The 23,261-nt window shown below is 44.8% G+C and overlaps 2 protein-coding genes across 3 annotated transcripts in view; one reads left to right on the forward strand and one right to left on the reverse strand.

Moving 5' to 3' along the window:
* Positions 1–85: 85 nt before the first annotated feature.
* LOC143710836 (creatine kinase, testis isozyme) lies at positions 86–16,988 on the forward strand. The gene is made up of 9 exons (XM_077202083.1): positions 86–258; positions 446–492; positions 3,548–3,746; positions 4,561–4,721; positions 5,111–5,243; positions 7,520–7,676; positions 7,757–7,880; positions 8,039–8,228; positions 15,685–16,988. Exons 1-9 carry the CDS (start codon positions 225–227, stop codon positions 15,843–15,845), a joined length of 1,206 nt encoding a protein of 401 aa, XP_077058198.1. The 5' UTR covers positions 86–224; the 3' UTR covers positions 15,846–16,988.
* mark1 (MAP/microtubule affinity-regulating kinase 1) overlaps positions 16,030–23,261 on the reverse strand; it is a 60,522-nt gene continuing 53,290 nt past the window's right edge. For both annotated transcript variants that reach the window (XM_077202054.1, XM_077202059.1), the window contains one exon: positions 16,030–18,170. In XM_077202054.1, coding sequence (XP_077058169.1) covers positions 17,828–18,170 — 343 coding nt within the window. In that variant the 3' untranslated portion in view covers positions 16,030–17,827. The remainder of the gene's footprint in view (positions 18,171–23,261) is intronic.

Genomic DNA, 23,261 nt, shown 5'->3' on the forward strand with positions numbered 1-23,261 from the left:
GTGAATTATGATACTGACCCAACTGTATAAATAGGTACATTATTACAGGCAGGCAACATGACACCGACATGGGTGTTCGTGCTTTGTGTGGTGGTGACGGGACAATAGCCGCTCATGTGACGATGAGCCCCACTAGCTATTCATAGATATTGTCCACGTCTAGCTGTTGTCGACTGAAGTCTATCTGTACATGTGCAAGCGTTTCAGATAAAACAGCTCCAAAGATGTGGAAGAGAGAAAAAATGTGGATGATTAAGCGTAAGTGTCACATTTTGCCATTGTAATGCCATTGCTTGTGGTGGGGATGTAGTGATGAACATCAGAACTGAGTTAGCCCTTTAATCACTAATTTTAGATTTAAAAAAAAGACACAAACAGAATCGTTGTGTGGGATTTGTGTGGAGGTATTTGAGACTTGATGTTTCATTTCTGATTTGTGTTTCAGCACCTACTGAGCACCCAAAGGAGTCGAAATACAGGCCTGTGCTGGAGGTATTCCCCTTCACAAACACACCAAACCCATTTACACCCAGCTCGTGGAAAGTCCCGTACTCTTGTCTGTTTGCAGACGAGAAAAAAAAAAAGAGCGCTGCCAGGCAGTTGCATTGTTCAGTGATCTTGAATGGATCGCCAAAAACACATCCTCTTTCTGAACAACCTTGACCATTTTTGGCAGGTTTGGGATGCAGTTTGGTTCACAACAAAGCAATGTTCATTTCCAATGCACAGTGAACACTGTTGCCATCAGTGTTATTTCAGTTTAGATCTAAAATTAAAATCATTAAAAAAAACAGTAACACTTTAATTAAAGCCTTTATGTATAATGCATTATAAAGGAATTCTAAAAGAATGTTATAATACAATATATCTTTACATGAAAAATTGTAACCAAAGTTGAAATGCATTATAATATATGCAGATTCCTTGTTACGTCTAAAATTGGTTGTTTGTTTAATGCATTAAACTTTCTAAAAGAGTAATAATGAATAGACAAGTATTATAATGTTTTAGCTACAATTATTAATGAAATCATACAATGCATTAAAAAGTGCATTACAAGGTGTAATTAATGCATTAAAAATACTTAAATAATGCATTATAAATAAAGGCTTTAAGTAAATTTGTTACCAAAAATAACCATTTTTGTTACTTGAAATAAAACTTAACTGAAGTAAAATAAAATATATATTTTTGGCGTAGATGCCAACTCTAGTTGTCAAGGCAACATTTGTCATTTTCATTTAGTATTTATATAGTAGTAGTTATAACTTGATAGTACAATAACTAAAGCTAAAACTGAAATAAAATTAATAAACCGTATAAAGCATCAAAATAAAGAGTTAGCAGACATTAAGCAGACAGTCTACTAATACTCTAATGATAGTTAGTTGATATGTAGTTGCAAAAATACTTATAGTCAAGTCAAGTCACCTTCATTTATATAGCGCTTTTTACAATACAGGCTGTTTCAAAGCAGCTTATAATAGTGATAATAGGAAATGAATGGAACAGAGATGGTTGTTGTCAGGGCACTTCTGTCTAGTCTATATGGCTTAGTGACAGAGCCCTGACACCCCTGTTTTGTCTTGTGTTGTGTAGCACGGCTTGTGATTAACACTAGCTGTGTGCTTTCATGTTGTCATGTTTGGTGTGAACACGTGGCTTATGAGTTTTCATTGGCTGCGTGTTCATGTCATGTTTGGTGTGAGCACATGGCTTGTCATGTATGTTTCCTTGTGCCATGTGCTCTCCTGTGGATTGTCTAGCCCCTCCATCTTGTTGCCCGATTATTGATTTATTTGCCGCACCTGTCCTCCCTCGTTACCCTCTTTTGTTTGCTTCCCTATTTATTCTCCTTGTGTTTTCAGTCCTGTGCTGGTTTGTCGCTGTATGTACACTGTGTTTTCCTGCTGTGTGCTTCTTTCAAGTCTAGTCAAGTTGTTCAAGTCTGTCTTGTTTTCCCCCTCGGGGTAGTTTATGTTTGTATTTTGTTTTATTTTATCATCATTAAAAAACCCATTGTCCTGCACTTGAATCCGCGCTACTTTCATCACACCCAATCCCTGACAGTTTTGGTTATACAGCAGCTCTAGAAGAAAGCTTTAGTTCAGCTTAAGTAAGTTTTTGATTGATTCATTTCTGTTGTAAAATCCATTAGTTATTAACTTGGGGGCCGCTTACACGACACTGTGCTCAACTGAAAACAGAAAACTTTTAATGCATTCTGGCCGTTCATTTACAAGTCAATGCCGTTTAGTGGCCTGAAAACACAAACTTTGAAATAGGTTTTTTGAAATAACATTGAAACAAGTTTTGAAAAGGAGACCGTTATCATCTGTGTAAACTTCAAAAACGTGATTCTGTGAGAACGGTGATGGCATGCATATGCGTATTACGTGTTTAGTATGCACTTTTGAATGCGTATGTGTGCGGGCACATGGTCGTTCTTTATAAAGTGACATTGCCAAATTACAAGTTTCCAGGGATCCATGTGAATGGGAACAATTTTGATAACGTTTATAGTTGACACAATCTCTGCTGACAATTCAGGGATGCGTTGTGGTTGTGTCTAGGCACAGGTCCACCGTCTGATCTGGATACGGCCCAGATCCGGCTGATTACAGTAAACCTCAGAATAAACGGAAAGACTAACATTAGCGTAGATGCCATTTTCCTTATGATGTAACGAGTACATCGGGTGTTATAGGAAGTGTTCCCCATTCCGGCTAATCTAATCTATGTAGCCTAATAATCATTTAACTGATTTGAATAATAGGAATCTAAAGTGTTCTATGTGTATGCCATTATACAGAGATTTGTTTCCAATCTAGATTTAAACTGACAGTGTGTGTCTGCTTCCCGGACAATGTTAGGAAGTTAATTCCAAAGTTTTGGTGCTAAATAGGAAAAGGATCTACCACCAGCAGTCGATTTTGATATTCTAGGTTTTATCAACTGGCCAGAACTTTGAGATCGCAATAGACGTGAAGGACTATAATGCGTTAGGAGCTCGCTCAAGTACTGGGGAGCTAAACCATTTAGTGCTTTGTAAGTAATCAGCAATATTTTAAAATGTATACAATGTTTAATAGGGAGAAAATGCAGTGTTGACAGAACCGGGCTAATATGGTCGTACTTCCTGGTTCTGGTAAGAACTCTAGCGGCTGCGTTTTGGACCAGCTGTAGTTTGTTTATTAAGCGTGCAGGGCAACCACCCAGTAGAGCATTACAATAATCTAGCCTTGATGTCATGAACGCATGAACTAAATGTTCATCATTTGTCATTGAGAGCATATGGCATAATTTAGATATATTTTTAAGATGGAAAAATGTGGTTTTATAGACACTAGAAACGTGACATTCAAATGAAAGATTGGTTTCAAATGCAGTCCATTACCATTACCATTGTTTTATATCAGCTATGCACTCCATAGTGGACCATCGAAATTAAGTGTCACCCATCCTGCTTCTGTAGAAATGATATCAGTGCATGCAAGAATAAATTAAAATAGGTTAATAGCAATTTCTGATGTTTTATTTTGCCCAGAGTTTAGTCCCCCGTGACCCTATGAGCAGGTTCAATCTGAAGAGAAGTTCCCCTAAAGATGAGTTCCCAAACCTGGACAGAAACTGCACCCTGATGGGCCGAATCCTCGACCTGCACATGTACACGCGACAGTTCAACCGGGCAACAGAGAGCGGGGTCATTTTTGATGATATCATACGCCCTGGACTCGAGGATCCGGGTGAGTTATTCTTTGACAATTACTGGATGAATTTTCAGAAATACTGTTTTTAACACATTTCACACAAACCGTCAATTCATAAAATGAGTCATAATCTCCACTGAACGGTTAGCAGGCTGCAGACTGCAGAGAAATGAAACCAGAAGCTCATCTAACACTTCTCTGAATGAATGATTCGAGCTACCAGAATAAAAAAGATGTGCAAATACACAGATGATACATGATCCCCTAAATCACATGGTTAAGACTTTGAACATGTAAGCATGTGTTATTTATTTTTCCATTGATTTCTATTGTGCTTACATTACATGTAAATGTTCACCATTACCCTCACAGAAACGGGTTTTTTTGTGGAACTTTTATATCTGAAGACATCATTACTATGTTTATTTAGTCCTTTTTCTCATGGGAACCCTTGTGAAAAAGAAGTACACAAGAAAACTTTTATAAAGAGTACTTATTACAGAAAGAGACTCGAGTGAATGTCAGGTCCTGGTCCATATATCTGTGGACCCTTGGGGTTTCATTAAGGTACTTAATTGTTAGGTGTTTAAATTATGTGGACTTTTTAAAAATATTTAAAAATATTTTTAAGTTATGCATTTTCTGTCATAAATGTCCTACCACTGAGAACGCAAAACACAGTTGTTAATTCACGTTTTGATGGTTACCTGAACCTTTAGTCTAGAGTCGCACCTTTCTCTCTGAATAAAAAATCAAATAAGAATAATTTACAAATATTAATCATGCTTTGCATTTGTAAACCCTGTCCTTTTATGTTATATTTTAGATCTTGTGTGACTTTGTCTGACAGGGCAGTCCACAGGACCAAAAGCAGTCGGCTGTTTAGCTGGAGATGCTCAATCATATATCCTGTTCTGTGACTTTTTTGACCGTATTATTGAGTCTTACCATGGCTACAAGGTCACCACCGACACTGTACAAGAGAGCGACTTTAATTATGACAACCTGAAGGTACGAAGAAAAGAACAACTTGTAACATCTCTTTAATGTCTTAACAGTGAGATTAAATGGAGACCAAATGGACACTTTTGCTAAAGTATCCTGATGTTTTACCTGAGAAAAAGACTTGTGTCGCCTCAAGATTTTCATAGATCTCAACCATGTCAAAGTGCAATAAGTCAGATATAAACTCTGCTATGCTATCCACTTGATTTTACAGCTCTATACTAGCTGTGCCAGTAATTTTACTCACATTTTACATAGTTTTAGGAGAAGCTTCTCCATTAAGAATCTTTCCATTCCGGGTAAATTTTGTGATTATACTATACTCATGAGAGATAGTGCTAAATCTGTGGGGTCAGCATGCTGTGGAAGAGTAACGTCTGTGTTTATGTGTGTAGGGAGGTGATGACTTTGACCAGGCATATGCTTTGAGTTGTGAGGTGACTGTGGGCCGCAGCATAGAAGATTACTCCTTCCCTACACACTGCAGCAGAGGGGAGCGCAGACAGCTCCTCACACTGGCCAAAACAGGTTCTGCAGCTAAAACATGATAATGGGTCTACTAGGTGTGTCCAATCGTGCTCCTGGAGGGTCACTGTCCTGCTGAGCTTAGCTCCATTCCCAATCAAATACACCTGAACCAGCTAATCAAAGTCTTACTCAGCATACTAGACACTCCCAGGCATGTGTGTTGAGGCAAGTTGGAGCTAAACTGCAGGACAGTGGCCCTTTAGGAGCAGGTTCGGACACCCCAGACTTAGATATGCTTTATGCTAATTAATAACCTCTCTCTGTGGAATACTTGATTCTGATTGGTCAATCGCGCCATCCAGCGGTGTGTTATTCCTAGATAACTACCGCTAAAAACAGATGACACAGGCTCATCCGGGTTACTGTTGCAGTAAATGAAGAGATGTCCTATTGATCAAAAGTTCAGTATGGTGTCCCACAAGGCTCAGTACTAGGACCGTTTCTGTTCACTCTGTACATGCTACCCTTAGGAGATATCATTAGGAAGAATGGCATTAGTTTTCACTGTTATGCTGATGATACTCAGCTCTATATTTCTTAACGCCCTGACGAAACTTACCAATCCACAAAATTAACGGAATGCATATCTGATATAAAAAACTGGATGACTAGTAATTTCCTATTACTAAATTCAGAAAAAACTGAGATTCTAATTATAGGACAAAAAACTTCCTCACGTAATAACCAAAAATACTGTCTAACACTTGATGGCTGCTCTGTAAAGTCCTCGTCATCGATTAGGAACCTGTGTGTGTGTGTGTGTGTGTGCTCTTTGATACCAATCTTTCATTTGAAAGTCAGGTGTCTAGTATCTGTAAAACCGCATTTTTTCATCTTAAAAATAAATCTAAATTACGTCATATGCTCTCAATGAAAAATGAAGAACAATTAGTTTATGCGTTCATGACATCAAGGCTAGATTATTGTAATGCTATTATGGGTGGTTGCCCTGCACGCTTAATAAACAAACTACAGCTAGTTCAAAATGCAGCCGCAGGAGTTCTTACCAGAACCAGGAAGTACGACCATATTAGCCCGGTTCTGTCAACACTGCATTGGCTCCCTATTAAACCTTGTAAGTAATCAGCAATATTTTTAAATTTATACGAAGCAAATATAATTCTGTATTATCGATTTTTAAGACCAGACAAGTAGTTTGTTAAGGGTTGGTTTTTAAAGAAGGGCTACATACCTGTGCACATATATATATTAAAACACACATACCTATAGACTAAACACGTAATACGCATATGCACGCTGTCAGCGTTTTCACTGGTTTGCGTTTTTGAAGTTTGCGCAGAGATAACTTTATTTAGAATTTTTTTTCAAGGCTTGCACCTTGGAACCTATTTCATGGTTTGTGTTCTCGAGCCCCAGGAACTGCTGTTGTGCGAAGGAGCAGCCGGATTGCATTAAGGGTTTTCTGTTAGAACGGTGTCGTGTTAGCGGGCCCCTAAGTTAATATCTAATGATCGTTGCGAAGGAAGTGAATCAATCAAAACTAACTTTAGCTGGACAATAACTTTTTTCTCGAGCTGCTGTAAAGCCAAAACAATCTGTTACTTTAATTTCCTATTATCACTGTAAAGCTGTTTTGAAACAATCTATATTGTAAAAAGCGCTGTGTAAATGAAGGTGACTTGACTTGAAGCCAGCGATATACGCTTGCTTGGAACGATTGGTCTTCGTGAAGTTTTGCAGTTAGTGAGCTAATCTAATATTAAAACTCAGTCGAATCAATATTTTGTGTACAGTTATTTAACTATGCCATCCAATATTATGGCCTCACTCTCTCTTGTTTCACACAAACGCAGCTGCTGCCATTTTGTGACTATTGCTATGTACACTGTTGGATTATAAAATAACAAACAGGTACGATTTTAAAATAGTTTAATCTGAAATAAATATCTATTATCTCCATAATTATTTATGTTTAAATGCTGTGTAATAAGTGGTATGACTGTATACCGTATCTCTTAAATGTCCGTCTAGTTTGAACTTGCCGCGATAGCAACTGCTCTCCGCTGAAGCTTTGTGTTTAAAGACCTAATAAAATATGTAGACTCAGATCAATATTTTGTATCTAATTCTTCACTTACGTGGCAAGTAACCGTGTAATAAGCAGGATGATGAACATCCAGCCGGTTGTTCACTGAAAATAACTCCCCACAGGCTAATGCAAGACCCCTCCGCTTTGCTTTGGGGTCCTCGGGGGGGTTATTCTGAGATAACAACTGGCTGGATGTACATTATCCCTTACTTAACTTGTTTTGTAGCTTTGGAGCAGTTGGCTGAGGATCTGCCAGGAAAGCTTTACTCCATAGATGAACTCAGCCATGAGAGTGAAGACCGAGGGATTGTGATGGATGCTCCACCATCTACTCTGATAAAGATCGGTGTGGCTCGTGACTGGCCTGATGCGAGGGCTCTGTGGTAGGTTAGGGTTCCTAAGTTGTGGTTAAATAATGTTAAGCAATTTGATTTTTGCTTATATGTTTTTGCCTTCCAATCAGGTTGAGCAAGGACGGGACCCTGGCTGTCTGGGTTAACATGGAAGACCATCTGAAACTAGTGTCTTATAGAAGTGATGCTTGCTTACAAGAAGCATTTAAAACTATCTGCATCAATGTGCTGAAGGTTTATATCAATCGACTACCTTATACAATATCATGTCGATATGTTTTCTATGAGAAGACAAAAGGTCTTAATATTGAACCCTGAGGCATGCCATATTCTATATAGTCTATGCTGCACACACTAAACATCTAAAATGTGTTTTTTTTTTTTTTTTTTAGATGGAGGCAGTATATAATAAACGGAGACACCCATTTATCTGGAAGCCTCACCTGGGCTGGGTGATCAGCTCACCTGCAGAGGTGGGCACAGGCCTGAAGGCAAGTGTCACAGTGAAACTGCTACATCTCGCAGAGAACAAACGCATGGATGACATCTTGGACAGACTACGACTGCAGATGGAAGCAACAAGTATGACAAAACTCATTAGTTTAAAATCATACATGATATCAGCCACAGTCTAACATAAAAATGTAATTAGGCTGCATGCAAATGTGACTATTTCCCTAATATATAGTAGGCGAAAACAGTGTGTAAAAATAATAGGGTAACACTTTACAATAAGGTTCATTAGTGAACGTCTACGGTTACGTATGTAACCCTCGTTCCCTGAGTAGGGAACGGAGACGTTACGTCGGATGACGACGAATGGGGTTTCGCTTAGAAAGCCTATCAACTTCGAGTATTACAAAACGAGCCAATGGCAAAGAAATGCCATGGGTCTGCGGAATTTGCATGGCGTAACTCCGCCCCACCTCGTGGGTATAAAAGGAGGAAGCCGGCAGCAAGCAGATATGTTTCTTCGCTGAGGAGCCAAGACTGAGCTCAGGCGATCCCCGCGGTACAGCGGAAAGTGGCAGGCAGACGTAACGTCTCCGTTCCCTACTCAGGGAACGAGGGTTACATACGTAACCGTAGACGTTCCCTTTCGTTGTCACTCCGAGTTACGTCGGATGACGACGAATGGGGTTACCAGTCTAATCACGCCACCTTCTCAGCTGTCTTCCAGTGCCCTGCGTAAATCGAGATCCCTGTCAGCCTGGACAAAGGACTCCATATAACACAGGAATATCAAGGTACACTGGGAAGCATATCCCAAGCTTAGGGGAAGTATGCAATTAATGCCAGCCCGGAGGGGGGGGACTTAGAGAATACACATATGACCCGAAGGAAGCATATGGAAAACACTGGGGTGTCCAGCCGCAGGTGGAATATTTCAACCCCAGGGGTGGCAAGGTGGCTTGCCAAGGGAAAGACACACGCTCAGAGAGGCTTACAGTGGAAATACACATGTGGGGGTCGCTCAGAGGAGGGACCATGCACACGGGAGGCACCTAGCCGACGCACAGGCAATAGACACTGGCGCCGACGTCAGGAGTGCTGGAGGAGCTCAGGGCTTTCGGAGAAGCTCACCTGAGGAAAATATCGCACGTATCCAGTCCGTGGAGTGGAATGGCGAGCAAGCGAAGACACCTGAGCGGGTCCGGTACTAGCTGGTTGAAGCGAGTACACGAGAGGACACAGGCTCCACTCGGAGATATAGAATCTGGCGAATGTGTTAGGTGTCGCCCAGCCTGCAGCTCTGCAGATGTCTGTTAGCGAGGCGCCATGCGCTAGAGCCCAAGAGGACGCCACACTCCGGGTGGAGTGGGCAGTCACACCAAGGGGGCACGGTCGACCTTGCTGCTGGTAAGCCAGCAATGGTGTCCACTATCCAGTGAGACAACCTTTGCTTGGAGAGAGCCTTTCCCTTCAGCTTCCCACCATAACAGACAAAGAGCTGGACTGAGGTCCTGAAACACTGCGTTCTGTCTACATAGGCGCGGAGAGCGCGTACTGGACAGAGCAGTGCCAAAGCTGGGTCTGCCTCCTCCGAGGGCAGCGCTTGCAGGTTCACCACCTGGTCCCGAAAGGGAGTGGTAGGAACCTTGGGCACATATCCAGGCCGGGGTCTCAGGATCACGTGAGAGGAAGCCGGCCCAAATTCCAGGCACGCTTCGTCAACGGAGAATGCGTGCAGGTCCCCAACCCTCTTGATGGAGGCCAGTGCAACCAGGAGCGCTGTCTTCATAGACAGGAACTTAAGCTCGACTGATTGCAGGGGCTCAAAGGGAGCACTCTCCAGGGCAGTTAGAACCACTGAGAGGTCCCAAGAGGGAACGAGAGGAGGACGAGGAGGATTTAGTCTCCTCGCTCCTCTCAGGAACCCGATGATCAGGTCGTGCTTCCCTACCGACTTACCTTCGATGAGGTCATGATGTGCGGCAATGGCGGCAACATAGACCTTCAGGGTGGAGGGAGACAGCCTTCGCTCCAGCCCCTGTTGAAGGAAGGAAAGCAAAACACTGATCGAGCATCTCCGGGGGTCTTCTCGGTGAGAAGAGCACCAGTTGACGAAGAGGTTCCACTTCAACGCATAGACGTGTCTCGTGGACGACGCTCTAGCGGAAGTGATGGTAGCCACCACCGCTGGTGGTAGGGTACTCAAACCTGCCTCGTCCCATCCAGGAGCCACACGTGGAGGTTCCAAAGATCGGGACGAGGGTGTCATAGGGTGCCCCGTCCCTGAGAAAGAAGGTTCTTCCTCAGAGGGATCGGCCAGGGAGGTGCTGTCGCGAGGAGTACTAGTTCGGGGAACCAGGTCCGGTTGGGCCAGTAAGGGGCAACCAGAATGACCTGCTCCTCGTCCTCCCTGACCTTGCGCAAAGTGTGCGCAAGAAGGCTCACTGGGGGAAACGCATACTTGCGGCCCTGCGGCCAGCTGTGCGCCAGAGCATCCGTGCCGAGCGTGCCCTCGGTCAGGGAATAGAACTGGGCGCAATGGGTCGAGTCGTGAGAGGCAAACAGATCTATCTGCGCGTCCCCGAACTGGTCCCAAATCAGCTGAACCGACTGGGGATGGAGTCGCCATTCTCCAGGGAGGGGCTGAAGCCGTGAGAGCTCGTCGGCTGCACAGTTCAGCGCTCCGGGAATGAAGATGGCTCGAAGCGACCTCAGATGCTTCTGACTCCATAGGAGGAGGTGGCGAGCGAGTTGTGACATACGGCGGGAGCGTAGACCACCTTGATGGTTGATGTACGCTACAGTGGCGGTATTGTCTGAGCGGACTAGTACGTGTTGACCCCTGAGCAACGCCCGGAAGCGGTGCAGGGCAAGGCGTACTGCCAACAACTCGAGGCAATTGACATGCCACAGCCGCTGGGGTCCTGTCCAGGAGCCCGCAGCAGCATGTCCATTGCACATGGCGCCCCAGCCCGTGGTGGAGGCATCTGTTGAGACAACAACATGCCGGGAAGCTCGTGCCAGGGGGACACCGGCCCTGAGAAAATCGAGGTTCGACCACGGGGTGAAGAACTGACGGCAGGTCGGAGTAACTGGTACTCGGAACGTGCCGTGTTGCCATGCCCACCTCGGGACTCGGTCGCGAAGCCAAAGCTGAAGCGGTCTCATATGAAGCAATCCGAGCGGCGTGACCGCGGCTGCAGATGCCATATGCCCCAGGAGCCTCTGAAAAAGTTTCAGTGGAACCGCACTCTTGCCCTCGAATTGTCTTAGGCAAGTCAGCAGTGACTGCGCACGCTCGCTCGTAAGCTGCGCGGACATGGCGACCGAGTCGATGTCCATACCGAGAAAAGAGATCCTCTGCACGGGGCAAAGTTTGCTCTTCTCCCAGTTGACCCGAAGGCCCAGACGGGCTCGGTGCCGGAGCACTAGGTCCCTGTGTTCGCAAACCTGATCTCGAGAGTGAGCTAGGATCAGCCAGTCGTCGATATAACTCAGGATGCGAACCCCTTGCTCTCGAAGGGGAACAAGGGCCGCCTCGACGACCTTCGTGAAGATGCGAGGAGACAGGGCTAGCCCGAAAGGGAGAACCGCGTACTGGTATGCCTGCCCCTCGAAAGCAAACCGGAGGAACGGTCTGTGTCGAGGAAGAATGGAGACATGAAAGTAGGCGTACTTCAGGTCGATCGCTGCAAACCAATCCTGGGGCCGTATGCATTCGAAAACGCGTTTGGCGGTGAGCATCTTGAACGGCATCCTGTGAAGGGAGCGGTTCAGCACGTGCAAGTCCAGGATTGGCCGTAACCCACCGGTTTTCTTGGGGACAATGAAGTAGGGGCTGTAGAAGCCGGACCTCATCTCGGCTGGAGGGACAGTCTCGATTGCACCCTTCGCCAGCAGGGTGGCAATCTCTGCTCTCATGATAGGGGCATTGCCACCGACCAAAGTGGAGCGGACTCCCCTGAAGCGGGGAGGAGACCGTGCGAACTGAATCGCATAGCCGAGCCTGACGGTACGCACGATCCAGTGGGACAGACGGGGAAGCTCTAGCCAGGCTCCCAGGAACTGAACCAACGGGATCATGCGAGCCACAGGCGTCCCCCCGGAGGGGCAGCGAAGCGGAGTAACTGGCCCAGATGTGGACGGCATAGCGGCCCGGAGAGGGGGCACAGTTAGCAACCGTGCCCTGGCAGAGGGGGCCAGGGGAGGACCAGGCTGGTCGTCCCGCGGGGGCCTGCTCTGCCAGGGGTCTGGCGACAGAGGGGGACAGCGGCGAAGCGGTCCGTGGACGGCACGCCATGTCAACCACCTCTGGGACAGAGAGGGGACGAGGAGAGCACGGCTTGTGGGCGGCGCTCTGTGACGTCCGAGAACTCTGTGCTCAGAGACGGGAGAATCAGCTCTTTGGAGAATAAGGATTCTTCCCCGGCCCTCCCCGGGGAAAGGAGTGGTCCTGCTACCAACTCCTGGAAAGAACTGAGTCCCATCTCTAAGGAGCCCAACTCAAGAGCGCCGCTTAACCCGGCGTGTAGCGGGGTGCGGGGCTGGAGAGGACTGTGGCGTCCGACCGCGGCCTCCAGAGCCGACCCGGGTGAACGGGCGGGGTGGGAGCCGCGGGGGGGCGCCCTCGGCAGTGGGCAGACTGAGGGATCTGAGCGGACGGCGGGGCCGTCGGGACAGAATCAACCTCAGTCTGCTCCATCGCCGAGGTACCCGTCTCACGAGCGCCGCTTAACCCGGCGTGTAGCGGGGGGCGGGGCTGGAGAGGGCTGTGGCGTCCGCCCGCGGCCCCCAGAGCCGGCCCGTGAACGGGCGGGGTGGGAGCCGCGGGAGGGCGCCTTCGGCGGTGGGCAGACGAGGGATCTGAGCGGACGGCGGGGCCGTCGGGACAGAATCAACCTCACTCTGCTCATGGGCGGCTGAGAGCTGTTGGGCAAGCCCTCAACCGCACCGCCGAAGAGGCCGACCTGGGATATGGGAATGTCGGACAGACGGGTCCGCGCGACATCCAGCACATCAGACAGGTTCAGCCACAGACTGGTGAGCATCACCTGACCCAGGGAGCGTACGGCCACTTTCGTCGCTCAGAGAGCAAGGTCAGTGGCGGCGCGCAGCTCAGTGAAGAGCCCTGGGTCAGTCCCGCCCTCGTGCAGGTCCATGAGCATCTGGGTCAGGTGGACCAGCAGAATGACCATGGCATGCAGTGAGGCGGCTGCCAGTCCCGTGGCGCTATAGGATCTCGCCACAAGCGTAGACGAAAAACTACAGGCCACGGGCGGGTGCTTAGGATTGCGCCGAGAAGAAGCACTCTGAGGACACATAGCATCGCAACAGAGCGTTCAGCCGGGGGAACCCCAGTGTACCCATGGGCAGCGGCCCCATCGAGGGGAGGAAAGGCGGATGAGATCAGCGAGCGGTCCCGAGAAGACAAGGGGGTCTTCTTGGACTTCGAGATCTCATCATGCACGTCCGGGAAGAGAGGTATTGGGGTTTGCCGTGGACGAGGGTCGGCGGCCTTACCCAAAACCCATCGTCCCAGGAAAGCATGGTCGTCATCTCCGGATCAGACTCAGGCACAGCCGTATGCACACCGGAAGGTGGCAGCTGTGACGAGCCCTCACTTCCAGAAGACTCAAACCCACCTAGTGATGCTGCAACAGACATGGCATCTTCCTCTGTAGCTTCAACTGAAACACGCGGGCCACCAGAGGGTAGACTCGCGGGAATCAGCAGTTCACTAGCGGGCACCGTCATTGAAAAGGGGGGCTGGGGACACGGACACATAGTCGGCGCCTAGATCCAGACCGTAACCCTCAGGTCACCCTGGCCACCAGCCGAAGATCGGGGGGTGGATGAGGGGACTCTCACTCTTGCGAGTTCACCGAGTCTCGACCTATATATGACGCGATGATCACGTTCCCAGCGAGAACATGAGTCACCCACGAGCGCTGTTCAAGCATGATCAAAGCCCAAACACACTAGACAGCGCTCGTGCCCATCAGAGTCCGATACCAGTCCGCTGCAACCAGAAATGCACGGGCGAGCCGTCTTTAAAAAGACGTGCCACGTGTAAGCTCTTTTAGTGAGAGAAAACTCAAGTGTTGAAGCACCCGGGGAGAAACGCACCGACTGGCAGACCACTGCAGCAGATCAGCAGGAAGCACGCTCTCGCCGTAGATCGCCGTCACACCAACACTCGAGGTACTCGTTTGTAAAGCTGACAATTCAGAGATGGCTTGTGGAGAGAAGAATACACTTGGCTCCGAAGCGAAAACATATCTGCTTGCTGCCGGCTTCCTCCTTTTATACCCACGAGGTGGGGCGGAGTTACGCCATGCAAATTCCGCAGACCCATGGCATTTCTTTGCCATTGGCTCGTTTTGTAATACTCGAAGTTGATAGGCTTTCTAAGCGAAACCCCATTCGTCGTCATCCGACGTAACTCGGAGTGACAACGAAAGGGAACTACCTTAGTTAACATGACCTAAGAATGAACAATACTTCTACAGCATTTATTAATCTTAGTTAATATTAGTTTCAACATTTACTAATACATTATTAAAATCAAATGTTGTATTTGTTAATATTAGTTAGTGCACTCTGAACTAACATGAACAAACAATGAACATCTGTATTTTTATTAACATTAACAAAGACGAATAAATACTGTAACAAATGTAGTGCTCATTGTTAGTTAATACATTAACCAATGTTAACTTAATAATGAACCTTATTGTAAAGTGTTACCAAGAAAAGTAAGTCTGAATTTGCAGTACTCGTAAAAAGTTCCCGGATGACCAAATACTTCCGGCAAGATTCTGAAATGCGCAATCTACTATAAATATAGACACTTAGATAATAGACAATAGATAGTAATAGACACTTTACTATCCCATGAGGCAACAGCAGACGGGGTGTGAACGGCAGTGAAGCGACTAACACTGCAGGTCACATTACAATGACAACGTGGCGGATGCATCACGTCCAGATTACATTCATACTATATAGGACATACTTTAGTACTTACTCTAAAGATGTACCTACTTAGAGAATATGTGTTTTTGGAAGCAGCTTTACTTTTCTTCTGCCAGGGGCGTCTATAGCACTCCCATGGAACATTGTAAAAGGTTGTGAAATTTAGGACACTAATCGGGGTTGATCTCAGCATTCCTGGGGTCTCTCAAATGATCTAGTGCCACAAACAGTCCGAAATATTTGTAATAACTTTTGAACAAAATGGTATAGAAGCATTTTTGCCCTGTCTTCTTGGCCATGTCGAGTTCAATGTACTTTTAAACTTTGCTATTCCTTCTTCAAATTCAATGCAACATTAATCAATTTCTGCCCAGATGATATTCACACCAAGCTTGTAAAACAAAATCTGTTAATCAAAGCTTCATGAAGATGATGGCAAGAACAACAAACATTTCAATGTCATGCATAGATGAGAATGAAGCTGCCACTGTTATATTTGCATGATTCATTTACTAACCTGATTGTTTAAATTAAAAAACGAACTACTCTACTCAACTACTCAATACTACTCTTAACAAACTTAAACTGTTGCATTGTTTTTAAAACAAAGGCTGTCCAGGCGTCTACAAAATCAGCAACCTACAGACCATTGGGTTTAATGAAGTGGGGCTGACCCAGCTAGTGGTGGATGGGGTCAAACTTCTCATTCGAATGGAGAAAAGACTGGAGAACAACAGCGGCATTGATGACCTGGTGCCGACTCGGAAGTGAAGCATCCATCAGGAGGATTTGTGTTGAATGAGAACTGAAGTGCCATTTCTCTGAGGACAAGTCTGCTGTTCTCACCAATGTTATGATTGAAAAGGGACTTTGTGACACTTTTTGGTTTGTTTGTAAAATATTTTTTCAAGCTAGTGGTTTATTCTATCATTAATGCATTAAAGGACACAACACATTTTGGTTCAAAGACTGATTTCAAGTAAGCTTTAATGTGCTCCAGTGGGACTGAAGTTGAACCACAGTGGCCCAAGGGATTTTCCGCAGAAATGTACAGTACAATGTCGAGAGAATAAATGGGAAAAGTGTGTGGAAGGACGAAATGTGTTGAAGAGTTAATTGCATTTTTTTGGAGATCCTCAGCCTTCAGCTTCCTTCCCAAAGAGTTTCATTTTGAAAAAAAAGAAAAGAAATTTGTCCTGGAAATGTACCGTCACAAAATGGAACATCACAGTTGACATTCGAACATTCAATGCCTCTCTGAGCTTTAATCACAGCTTTACCCTTTTAATATGTGTAGTCACTAGTCCTTTTTCTCAAACTACGGTAACTTGACCTCATCTTTCCTCAAAATTGTGCAGTCACAACCTCTTTAATCAGCATTACAGTAATACAACATAGACAGCATTGCACATTTAACCTTCAATACTTCAGTACAAAAGAACTAGTAGAAAGTACCAGTACGAGTGGTTGTAATCCATCATTATCTTCATCTTCATCATCACCACTTATTACAAAACAAATTACATTTAAAAAAAAAAGTCATGCATTCTCTGGATGAACAGTTTCTACAGGTAATAAAACAAGGCATGAAATGGCTTAATAAATAAATTTCTTGTAGTTATTAGTTGAAGCTTTTCGCGTTCTGGATTCTGAAAGGGAAATGCAGTGTTGGTGAACTGGCTCTCTCTCGCTCCACACACACACACACACACACACACACTGCAGTGTTTCTGATGATGTTAGTCTCAGTGTGTGTTCTCTAAGGAATGTTAATGCATTTACTATTTTCTAGCTGATCTGTACATCCAAAGCCTCCGCATCTGGGAAATACACGCCTGCTCTAAAGAACACTTCATTCTCTGATGTTATGATCACATCTAATTCACTATGAATAAAAGGATAATTCACCCAAAATGAAAGTTCGGTCATTATTTGCTTACCCTCATGTCCTTCCACGCATGTTGTTATTTCTCCATAGAATACAAGAGTAAACTTCCAAAGTAAACTAACGCAGCACATTTTCAGTGATTAACAACTTACAATTGTGGATTGATACAAAGTAATGCATGGCTATTGCACACAAATTGTGGTGTTTGTTTTGTAGTTTTTGGAGCTGGTCATAATGGAACAATTCAAAAACCTCTCCTTTCATGAAAAATAACAGCATACGGGCTTGATTGGCTGAGGGTGAGAAAATAATAGAATTTCCATTGTTGCATAAACAAATGTTGAGAACATATAAAATAACTATTAAACCTGGGAGTGTCAGTCTAAAAAAAAAAGAAAAGGGAAAAAGCAACAAACTAAACAAGTATGAAACATTGAACATCATTTTTCTGTACAGAGCTCAATAGTGACTATACAACACCTCCACATAAGTAGGCTGAAAGTCTTGTTTTATACAACTCTATGATCAATTCAATACAGCAAAAACATTCTAAATCTTAACTGTACATGTGGAAAAAGTCGGTTTGAAGTTCGTTACGATAATTAGCTCGACAGATTTTTTGTCCTGCCGACCCTGAAAGGGTTTCGATATTATTGCAAGATGGTTGTTTTAACCAGGCGTATAATGCTAGAGGTCATGAAGATCGGGGCTAGGGCGTTTTTTCATCTTTTTGCATTCATATTTTTTGTCTCCACTAAACATTACAGCAGTAGCTTACAGAAGCAGGAACTCAAAAATGGCGATCAAACTTCCTGGCGAAATTCCTTTTGAGTGTTTTTCGAACATATTTTTTCCAACCCTTCTCTTACAGCTTGAGCTCATTGGCAATTTTTGAAGCGATGTTCTTGAAGGCGATGGACGTTCCCGATATGCGTTTGAAGCGGACCCCGTTGAGGGACAGACGGGGCAGTTTACAGACCTCCATCTCCCACTGGACAAGGCTGTCCTGCCGCGCGTCTCCGTGAACGCAAAAGAGCAAGAAGCGCTCGCGCTGCTCGTAGTCGCAGTTGTTGGCGTCCAGCACCTTGCGGATCTCTCTCATCATGTCTCCCGGCTCCATGGACGAGGTGGTCTTCATGCTCCAGGTGAAGCGCAGCGATCTCGGCTTCGAGTCGCGACCCTCCTCCTTGGGTTCTCCGGATCCGCTCCTGATGACAAACACAGAAGCGTTCAGAGTGTCAGGTTCATCTTCATCACAGATCCGGCCCACATCTGGCACACATGGATTCCACACGGGGTAAACCATGAGGTCAGCTGATGGAGAATTGTAGAGGTAAGACCAGTGGTTGTTGCATAAACAGCTTAGACTAGTCTTAAAAGTTAGTTTTTTCATCAAGACTGCTCCTATTGGTAGATTGGTCTAATTAAAATTGGGAAAGCCAAACTGATTAGCCCTTGGTTAACTGCTAATTAGTCAAACTGGTTCTTAAGACAGAGTATTAACATAGTGGCTAAGTTTATGCAACTGGCCCCAGGTCACACCAAGAACATTAGCTAGAAAGATAATAACTACATTAGCGTCCACACCTGCGGATGATTTCACTCTATTTATTCTAAGCGTTCGCAGCAGTTTTGTCGCCTGTCACTTTAAATGCTCAAGCTCCCTAAAGTTGGATCGATTCTTATTGCCTGTCAATGTTTTTTATCTTTCATTAGCTAGAATAAAATCCTTCTGAAAGTTATTTCAACGATATCGTTCCTCTGTGACGTTTTTGTTATAGTTGTGTTGTGGACTTTTTTTATATTCCTTTGAGGCCCGTTCACACCAAGGATGATAACTATAATGATAGAGTTTTAATAATCGTTCAAATTTACTAATAGTAAAGTCTACTAAAACCATAACGAAATTATATAGTTGGAATCACTTTAAAAAAAAAAGTCCAGCTGAAAAACGATAAAAACATTGACAGTCAATCAGAATCCACCTGACTTCGCTCAAGCATTTAAAGCTGCAGACGACAATAGCGAACGCTTGTAGTAAAAGGAATGTTACCGTGTGTTAGTTTGTACGCTACTATAGTTATCATTATTGGTGTGAACACTATCAACGCTATTATCCGTTCACACCAAGGACGGTTATTATATAAAGTTTTAATAATCGTTCTAATTATGAGAAGAGGGAAGTCCACATCACAACTACAGTATAACGATAACGACGGAGAGAAACGATATCGTGGGAATCACCGTCAGAGCAACTGCTTAAGAATAAAATCATTGACAGCCAATCAGAATCCACCGGACTTTAAAGAGCTTGAGTATATAAAGCGGTACACAACCTAACTGCAATGCTCTAATATAAAAATCTGTTGGTTTGTTTAAGAATATAATTATGATATAAATATCATTATTGGTGCAAACAGACCTTTAAGGGCCACTGTTCACACCAGGGATGATGACTATAAAGTCATTCTGTCTATGAGAACAGGGACGTGAACAACGACTATAATGATAAATCACTGAAATCACTTTCAGTAAGACTTCCACCCGACTTTAACTCTTTCCCCTCCACCTTTAACTCTTTCCCCTCCCCCTTTAACTCTTCCCCTCCACCTTTAACTCTTTCCCCTCCCCCTTTAACTCTTTCCCCTCCACCTTTAACTCTTTCCCCTCCAGCTTTAACTCTCACCCCTCCACCTTTAACTCTTTCCCCTCCACCTTTAACTCTTTCCCCTCCCCCTTTAACTCTTTCCCCACCACCTTTAACTCTTTCTCCTCCCCCTTTAACTCGTTCCCCTCCACCTTTAACTCTTTCCCCTCCACCTTTAACTCTTTCCCCTCCACCTTTAACTCTTTCCCCTCCACCTTTAACTCTTTCCACTCCACCTTTAACTCTTTCCACTCCCCCTTTAACTCTTTCCCCTCCACCTTTAACTCTTTCCACTCCCCCTTTAACTCTTTCCCCTCCAGCTTTAACTCTTTCCCCTCCAGCTTTAACTCTTTCCACTCCCCTTTTAACTCTTTCCCCTCCAGCTTTAACTCTTTCCCCTCCACCTTTAACTCTTTCCACTCCCCCTTTAACTCTTTCCCCTCCAGCTTTAACTCTTTCCCCTCCAGCTTAAACTCTTTCCACTCCCTCTTTAACTCTTTCCCCTCCACCTTTAACTCTTTCCCCTCCAGCTTTAACTCTTTCCCCCCCAGCTTTAACTCTTTCCCCTCAAGCTTTAACTCTTTCCCCTCCAGCTTTAACTCTTTCCACTTCCCCTTTAACTCTTTCCCCTCCACCTTTAACTCTTTCCCCTCCAGCTTTAACTCTTTCCCCTCCACCTTTAACTCTTTCCACTCCCCCTTTAACTCTTTCCCCTCCACCTTTAACTCTTTCCCCTCCACCTTTAACTCTTTCCCCTCCACCTTTAACTCTTTCCCCTCCAGCTTTAACTCTTTCCACTCCCCCTTTAACTCTTTCCCCTCCACCTTTAACTCTTTCCACTCCCCCTTTAACTCTTTCCCCTCCAGCTTTAACTCTTTCCCCTCCAGCTTTAACTCTTTCCACTCCCCTTTTAACTCTTTCCCCTCCAGCTTTAACTCTTTCCCCTTCACCTTTAACTCTTTTCACTCCCCCTTTAACTCTTTCCCCTCCAGCTTTAACTCTTTCCCCTCCAGCTTAAACTCTTTCCACTCCCCCTTTAACTCTTTCCCCTCCACCTTTAACTCTTTCCCCTCCAGCTTTAACTCTTTCCCCCCCAGCTTTAAGTCTTTCCCCTCCAGCTTTAACTCTTTCCCCTCCAGCTTTAACTCTTTCCACTCCCCCTTTAACTCTTTCCCCTCCACCTTTAATTCTTTCCCCTCCAGCTTTAACTCTTTCCCCTCCACCTTTAACTCTTTCCACTCCCCCTTTAACTCTTTCCCCTCCACCTTAACTCTTTCCACTCCCCCTTTAACTCTTTCCCCTCCAGCTTTAACTCTTTCCACTCCCCCTTTAACTCTTTCCCCTCCAGCTTTAACTCTTTCCACTCCCCCTTTAACTCTTTCCCCTCCACCTTTAACTCTTTCCACTCCCCCTTTAACTCTTTCCCCTCCAGCTTTAACTCTTTCCACTCCCCCTTTAACTCTTTCCCCTCCAGCTTTAACTCTTTCCCCTCCACCTTTAACTCTTTTCACTCCCCCTTTAACTCTTTCCCCTCCAGCTTTAACTCTTTCCCCTCCAGCTTAAACTCTTTCCACTCCCCCTTTAACTCTTTCCCCTCCACCTTTAACTCTTTCCCCTCCAGCTTTAACTCTTTCCCCCCCAGCTTTAACTCTTTCCCCTCCAGCTTTAACTCTTTCCCCTCCAGCTTTAACTCTTTCCACTCCCCCTTTAACTCTTTCCCCTCCACCTTTAATTCTTTCCCCTCCAGCTTTAACTCTTTCCCCTCCACCTTTAACTCTTTCCACTCCCCCTTTAACTCTTTCCCCTCCACCTTAACTCTTTCCACTCCCCCTTTAACTCTTTCCCCTCCAGCTTTAACTCTTTCCACTCCCCCTTTAACTCTTTCCCCTCCAGCTTTAACTCTTTCCACTCCCCCTTTAACTCTTTCCCCTCCACCTTTAACTCTTTCCACTCCCCCTTTAACTCTTTCCCCTCCAGCTTTAACTCTTTCCACTCCCCCTTTAACTCTTTCCCCTCCAGCTTTAACTCTTTCCCCTCCAACTTTAACTCTTTCCCCTCCAACTTTAACTCTTTCCCCTCAAGCTTTAACTATTTCCCATCCAGCTTTAACTCTTTCCCATCCAGCTTTAACTCTTTCCCCTCCAGCTTTAACTCTTTCCCCTCCAGGTTTAACTCTTTCCCCTCCAGCTTTAACTCTTTCCTCTTCAGCTTTATTTCTTTCCCCTCCAGCTTTAACTCTTTCCCCTCCAGCTTTAACTCTTTCCCCTCCACCTTTAACTCTTTCCACTCCAGCTATAACTCTTTCCACTCCAGCTTTAACTCTTTCCCCTCCACCTTTAACTCTTTCCACTCCAGCTATAACTCTTTCCACTCCAGCTTTAACTCTTTCCCCTCCACCTTTAACTCTTTCCCCTCCAGGTTTAACTCTTCCCCTCCAACTTTAACTCTTCCCCCTCCACCTTTAACTCTTTCCCCTCCAGCTTTAACTCTTTCCCCTCCAGCTTTAACTCTTTCCCCTACAGGTTTAACTCTTTCCCCTCCAGCTTTAACTCTTTCCCCTCCAGGTTTAACTCTTCACCTCCAGCTTTAACTCTTCCCCCTCCAGCTTTAACTCTTTCCCCTACAGGTTTAACTCTTTCCCCTACAGGTTTAACTCTTTCCCCTCCACCTTTAACTCTTTCCCCTCCAGGTTTAACTCTTTCCCCTACAGCTTTAACTCTTTCCCCTCCAGCTTTAACTCTTTCCCCTCCAGCTATAACTCTTTTCCCTCCAGCTTTAACTCTTTCCCCTCCAGGTTTAACTCTTTCCCCTCCAGCTTTAACTCTTTCCTCTTCAGCTTTATTTCTTTTCCCTCCAGCTTTAACTCTTCCCCTCCAGGTTTTTATAAAAGATTCGCCAGATTGAGTCCATCAACTCCTCCAAAGCTTGCAGTCGTTTCCTCTTCTTGGGTCGATATTTCATTCGGTAACGTTATGCAGATTTGATTTATATGCCGTTTAATGTTTGCTGATCGCGTTAGCTTACATTGCGTAAGCAATGCTTTTATGGCTTGTTTTTGGATCCGCAGATTCTGTATTTCAGAAGATGTGTAATAGCGCTCCCTACCGTATAAAAATGAAAGTGAAACATGGATGGAAAGAGTTAAAGAGCTCAAGCATATAAATCTTCATATGAAATGCTTATAAGAAGCAGAGTGTTATCGTCTATCGGTGTGGCTGCTAATATATTGTAATAGTTATCTTTATATCAGATGTTCTTGGTTTGAACAGGACTTCACAAAAATTAATAAGGTGCATAGGGGGAAAAATCTGTGCATGGAAAAAAAAAATCTGGTGCCAATAAAGCTAAAGCATAACATAGAAATTAGGCACACAATATATAGTGTATATGTTTGGATGTCTGCTTCTGCTTTCTAAGATTTTCAGTCACGTTTCATCACTACTATAAATGGACTGACAAATGAACATGGTTGTTTAGAGTGTTAAAATCTAAAATATATTAGAAAGACAGAAGACAGTTCTCATTGCTTAGAAAACATGCAAAACACACATACAATCAGAAATCTCACATACACACACACGCATACTCTACAGTCGTCATCTCAACACTGTGGATCAACTCTTGTCTCTTGTCGACTGACCTGAAGATGCAG

Source organism: Siphateles boraxobius, unplaced genomic scaffold (genome assembly GCF_051911475.1).
Source record: "Siphateles boraxobius isolate OS27281-9 unplaced genomic scaffold, OSU_SipBor_1 118, whole genome shotgun sequence".
Taxonomy (NCBI): Eukaryota; Metazoa; Chordata; class Actinopteri; order Cypriniformes; family Leuciscidae; genus Siphateles; species Siphateles boraxobius.